The following is a 6,487-nucleotide window of genomic DNA, read 5'->3' on the forward strand; positions in this document are numbered from 1 at the left end:
CAGGTGTTCCCCATAAAAAATAAACACAAAACCCAACCAACAAAAACAACCAATCACAAAAACAAAACAAAACAAAACACAAAAAAGAACCCACCCAAAACCCAAAAACAACAACAAAAAACCCAACTAACCAAAAAACCCAAAACAAAAACCCCAAAACCACAAGAAGATGTCTGGTCTTTTCTCTGTCCTTCATTAACACTCCCACTTCAGGTCACTTCATTCAGGCAACTATTACCTAGTGATCCAGAAGGCACTAAGAGTCTGCAAACAGCACATACACCATTTAAACCATAAGGGAATTACTTATTGGCCAATTCACACAGCGGCTGGAATGAGCGAGTCATTAACCTCTGTTGGTAAGACACCTAGTCAGTCGTGCCTGAATGTAGTAGTCAACCACCAGGCTTTATTGCTTTTTGCATCAGGCCAGTAGCTCTTACTCTTGTTCTTTTTGCATTTCTCTGAAGATTCCTTATCTTTTTACACTTCGCTTCTTGAATCTATGAACTGCTGATTCCCTCTCATCAATTTGATTCTTTCAACAAATTCACCTTTTTTTATCATGCACGGCTCAAGGCCTTCTCAACATTTTCCCACAAGTAGTTTTCGCAATTTTTGCAAAGTCAGAAGCAAGGTTATTTGTCTGAGCTGAACACAGCGGGTCGGCACCCTGAAAGCTTTGCGTGGCCTACAAATTCTCAGCGGTACTGGGGAACTGTCCCTCGCTGGTTTGGACTGGCGCCCATCGCCGCCGGTCCATCAGCAGCGACAGAACACGACGTGTGCGGGGGCTCGGCTCCCGCCGTCACGGCTGCAAAGGGAGCTCTGAGAACATTCCTGACGGGACCCGCCCCACCCCGGGGCTCCGCTCACGGACGCGTTTGGAAAAGCCACGGCAGGACCAGCACAGCCCCGGGCCGGCATCCGAGACAGCGCCGAGGGCACGGAGACAGCACGGCCGGGACGCCGCGGAGCGAACAGCGAACAGCCCGCAGTACTCGGTTTATTTTCTTCCGGTGCAGCCGGCCCAGCCCCGTGCCCGGCGCGCCCCGTGCGCAGGCGCGGCTGGCGGCGGCGGCGATGGGCGGGCGGGTGACCCGCGTGTTTCGGAATTTTAACGTGGAGAACCGGGCCCGCCGCGAGATCAGCAAGGAGAAGCCCACCCCCGCGCCGCGGCACCGCACCGCCCGCATGGACGCTATGGCCGGTGAGTGCCGGCCTCGCCCGCCCCCCGCCCGCGGGCAGCCCCGGTGGTGGAGGCGGCCTGTGCGGGCCCGGCGGGGCCGCGGCCGGGCGGAGGAGGGGCAGGGCGGCTGAGGGGCGGCGGGGCCGCGGCGGCTCCCGGTGCGGGGCCCGTGACATTGAGCGGGGCGCGCGGGGCATGCCGGGAGCTGCGGCGGCTCACGGGCACCGGGGCGATTGCGGCGGGCAGCCCTGAGGGAGGCGGCCTGGCGGGGCTGGGGGCGGCCGCAGGGGGTGGCCGGTGGAGGTGGCTGATGGGGACAGGACCGGGGGGTGGCTCCTGGGGCAGTCGATGGAGGCGGTGGGCTCGGTGGTGGCAGGGAGCGGCTGCAGGGCAGCGGTACCGGGCGTGTGGTTCCCGCTGTCTCTGGCAGGTGCCGGCCCCGCCTGTCGCTAAGGTCAGCGCGGGGGGAAGAGAGACACCTGCCCAAGAAGGCATGTGCATTTGCGGGAGCCAGGCCCTGCCTCTGGGGAAGCGATAAGCTGACAGAATTAACAAAAAATAAACTATTTGACTCATATCAGTCTTTTCTCCTTTTTTTTTTTTTTTATTCCTCTCTCTTCCCTTCTTCTTCTCACTGCCTTTAGATAGCCCAGAGATAAAAGAAGAAGTTTTCAGAAAGGATGACCAGTTCCTCAACTTGCTTAAAGATGTTTATGTGGAGTCCAGAGATCCACCGGTGCGGGTGAGTGTGTCTCACCTTTGTGGTCTTCAAACTCAGCACAGTCCGTATCAAGAAAAATGCTCCTTGTGCATAAAGCTACTTTTTTTCAGTAGATAAGAGTGGTGTTTTTATTACATTTTTATTACTCTTCTATACATCAGTAACACTGACTGACCTTGAATTTTGAATGTGTGACAGGTTGTGATTATACAAGCTTGTAAATGCTGACACCATCTTCCTTTTTAACATTGTGTTGATCTTATATTGTTTTTCACCTAAATTCCCATTTCTACTTCTATGAGGCAGGATAGTTCTCCAGCCATTTCAAAGATAAAGTAGTTTGCCAGAGATCATTTGCTGAGTTGCTTGAAGAGACTGGGACTGCTGGGAGAGCTGGGATGTGGTAGAGGACAAAGATGTTTACTCTTTAATGGAGTCTTTTAACTCCATTAAATGTTATGCAGTGCAGAGACTTTTTTTTTAATCCAGCTCATTAAGTGCCTTAGGTCTTTTCATACATAATCTTGTGGGTTGTATGGTTATAATTTTCTTATTGCCACTGGCTGCAATCTTTTACTTGGAAAGCAAAGCATACTCCTTTGTAAAATGCAGACTGGGGTTCAGTGTCCTCTTTTCCATCATATTGTGCTAAGGCTCATGTGTTTTACTTGTTGCATTATTGGATCACTTCATTCCAGCTGCTTTATTCAGCGATAAAATTTTTATAGTCATCTAGGAAAATCCCTAAGTCTCTCTAATTTGCCACTTATATGGTATTCAAGTTTAAATATATTTAAAATGAAAGTAGATTTCTTCAGTTTCTGTCTGAAATTTTCAAGAAATCTCTATCCCTAATTTCCATCCCAGAGGTTAGAACTCTAATCTTGAAATGTCGAGGGCCTAGTTTCAGTATCTTTAAATAAACCTCTCAAGAGAGATTTGAGAAAAGGCCCAAAGTGGAATAAATCTTTGCTTGATTCCATGCCTACTCTGAGTTTGCTGCCACAGACTTGCCCTTGTGCTGTGTCTGCTTGCAGCTGTTAGGGGCACAATTGAAGTGTAATCACAGAGACTTGTGGGCAAAGCAATACAAAAGCTTCCTCCCATTCCTGATGCTATCCTGATGACTTTGTGCATTGTGTACATGATGTGTACATACTCTGTGTATGTTGGGATGTCTGCCTGTGATAAGTGGAAAAGCACTAGCTTGGCATTCCTGAGGTGGCAGATTCCCAGTGACAGATGATCTAATTAAGAATTAAAAATTCATTCATTATCCAAGCACAGCTTTTGCAAAAAGTAGAAGATATGGAGTACAGGCCAGGCATTCCTTGTAGCTCAGAAACAGACACATCAGTTTTCTCAGCATGTGAGTTAATACAGAGTGTCTGTGTAATAATCAGTGGTTGTAGGCTCTGATTACTATATAAATACTTCCAAATTTAAGAAAGGTTTAATTGTGTCTTTTTTTTGTTTCAGTGTCATTCACTGATTAAATATTAATAAAAGGAAATATGAGGAAGTGAAAGCTGTTTTGGAGATTATTTGGAAATATGAAGGGACCTTAGAGAAGAGACTCTGTGTGTCTACATGTTGCAGTAGTCACGGCAGTTAAACTCTATATGATACTGCAAAATTGCAGGAATGCTTGTTCTCCAGACAGAGCAAAAGAAAGAATCTCTTCTAGTAACAAAACTAAAATTTGAAAACAAAAGGAAGGGGAAAGAGACTACATGAAGAAGTTTTCCATTGGTATCTGAAGCATACTGATTTGTTGTATGATTTTTTTTTGTCCCTTCCAGTGAAAAATATTAGGTTATCTGGATTTACATTTGCCTAGCAGAATCTGTAGTTTGCCTTGTATGAAGGGCTGCCAAGCCAATACAGCACTTAGAGTGCAGTGAATAGGAGCTTTTCATCATTTGGTTGGGAGTTGACAATCTATGTAGAATGCCTGTGGAAGAAGCTAGGCTGGCTAAGCTTTTAAAAAATAATGAGGAAAGCTAACAGGAAATGCCATATTTAGGAAAGCAGTTTAGCTGTTACAGTATGCATAGTGAACAGAACTGCTGTTGAGCTCTTTTTGTTTTCCTTCCCTCAATTAGGTAAAAGATGGAGGTGGTGAACGTCTTCCAAGTAAACATGAGGAAAAGAGACTTACTAAATTAGGCCACTTGGAAGCTCTAGATGTTAAGAAGGTTCCCAAAGGCAAAATTTCCCTTGTGGAGGCGCTGACACTTCTTAATAATCATAAACTTCAACCTCAAATATGGACTGCAGAGAAAATAGCAGCAGAATACAGTCTGGAACTGAAGGAGGTCAACTCCCTTCTGGAATTCTTCATTCCTTTCACTGTGTTGGAATTTCCTAGAGATACCAAAAAATCCATAACAAGCCAAAACCAAAAAAAGTTAACATAAAAATACTTGCCAAAACCTTTTGTGATCTCACTTGTGTCTTCATTTTACTCTCAAATATACTCCATTTCTGAAAATTCAGTTGATAATATGTCATCCAGCAAGGCTGCTTCCTCATGCCAGTGAGATGTATTCAAGCAATTCCATTCTACATTGGATGGCTTCAGTGAAATGCAGCAACTACAAAACAAACTACAGTTTATAAACCAGATTATGACTAATTCATGATATGTCAGCATGTCACACAGTTCTGATTATTCCATTTGAATGTTATGAGTTCAGGTAAAGCATTTTCCCTTAAAAGATTGCCTTTCTCAGCAGAGACTTTCTGGCCTGCAGCTGAAGAGGTGCTCTGTGGATGTTGGCTCTGTAATTTCATGTTGCACTGTTTTTTCAAGGACTTGCTGTCAAGGTGTGTGTATATAACAAACAGCTGTATTTCTTTTGTGTAAGAATGGAATGGTATTCATACTTCATAAAGAAGGTTAACCACAAGGGCATTTGGAAAATTCAGCTGTGTCAAACATAAAATAAAAAGAAAGTGAAAAGCAAGACCTCTTTCTGGTGCTGGAACAGTAATGGCTCGTGTTAACTCCTCTTCTACTCTATTCTGATTTAGCTTAAATACCTGCACCTCTCCAGGTGCTGTTAGTCAGGGAATTTGTAGAGTGATATCTTCTGGCATAAGTCTCTTGCAGCAGCCCATGGCATCTGCTGTATGAGGAACAATGCTTCATATTAATAGGTGGCAAAGACAGGCAACTGGATGTACTAATTGGACCCACTAGTAGGACTTCTGTGAATGTTTGCCCATCCTGTTACAACAGTCCTTTTTCCCTGTGGAAGCCTTGTGGGCTAGATCAGGTCGTGATTACTCACAGCGTAAATCTACACAGATGACACAAGGGGACATGAACTGTGAGGTAGTGGTGGATTTTAACCCAAATACTGTGACTATTCATGTCTCTGTAAGTAAGAAGTTTTGCACTGATGGTTAATCCTGTACTGAAATGTGATCAGATAAGCTGGGCAGATGGGGCAGCAGATAATCAGAATTGATATTTAAAAATGCATTACGGTTGCCTTCCTTCAAAAAACAAACCTAGAATCTTTAGTTTTATGCCTCTCACCAAAGGTGAATTTAAAGGGTAGAAGTCAGTGCCAGGCTTACAGTGTAACTTTGTTTTCAAGAACCTTTCTGCCAAGTATTTGATTTGGAGTCTGGTAAATGTCTTACTAAGCTGATGATCAGCTTTTTAATTTCACAGCAAGATTCCTTCACCTCTGAGTTGGAACACAGTATCTCCACCACAGTTTGCCACACTGTATTTGAAGGTTATGTTTGATTCATTTCTGAACTACGTAACACTGTAGGATAATGGAAGATGACACTATGCATTGCATAAAAATTCAAAATTGTTAGTCTTTGGATGTGTGGCTTGTCCTTTGTCCTCTAATACACGGAGGTACAGAGCTGCACTCTGAAACTAATGCACCTGAGTTATGTACCGCATTAAGATTGCTTTGCTTTGCACAAAATACCGTTTTATATAATGTTGTAACAGAAATACTTAATTGTTTGAGTACTGTTCATCCTAATGTAATATTTAAGGTAACATTCCAAAACCAGCTCTGGAATGCGTTTGGTATAGACACTGTTGATATTGAAGATGCTGCAATTTCCTTTAAAATTACTTTTAATTATGGTTTGAAGTTGATTAAAAACACACTACAACCAGCAGGAGACAACAGTTAAACCATGCCCTTTGACCACCTTGATATGTATCTTAGCATTTTTTGTCTGCCTTCATGAAAAGTCTTGTGATGTGGCTGCACCATGACAGTGCTTTGTTTCACTACACTGTACACTTCTGTGTTGCTTACACCCTCCGGCACGCATGTATTTTGGGATGTTTGGTGTCATAATGTTCAGTGCCTCAGCCATACCTTCAGAACAAAATCCTATCCAAATTGTGATGATTCTAAAGCTGTTCCTTGTTTCTGTGAAGCAAGGATCTTTTCCTCAATATATTATCCACAGTGGGAAAGCAGATGTCCCACTGCAGAGTTGGTGTAGGGATCCATCTCCCTGCAAGCAGGTGAACTTGCAGCTCAGAAGGCTTCTCGGGAGCAGGGTAGTTCTCTGGCAAAGTGTGTTCA

General features: G+C 44.2%; 1 protein-coding gene across 1 annotated transcript; it reads left to right on the forward strand.

Annotated features, from left to right (window-relative positions):
• The first annotated feature begins 1,069 nt into the window (after positions 1 to 1,069).
• Positions 1,070 to 5,674, forward strand: NDUFAF4 (NADH:ubiquinone oxidoreductase complex assembly factor 4). Its single transcript, XM_083857790.1, has 3 exons — positions 1,070 to 1,210; positions 1,834 to 1,931; positions 4,016 to 5,674. Exons 1-3 carry the CDS (start codon positions 1,084 to 1,086, stop codon positions 4,328 to 4,330), a joined length of 540 nt encoding a protein of 179 aa, XP_083713916.1. The 5' UTR covers positions 1,070 to 1,083; the 3' UTR covers positions 4,331 to 5,674.
• Positions 5,675 to 6,487: the final 813 nt, after the last annotated feature.

This window comes from Zosterops lateralis (genome assembly GCF_965231275.1).
Source record: "Zosterops lateralis genome assembly, chromosome: 3".
In the NCBI taxonomy this organism is placed as follows: domain Eukaryota; kingdom Metazoa; phylum Chordata; class Aves; order Passeriformes; family Zosteropidae; genus Zosterops; species Zosterops lateralis.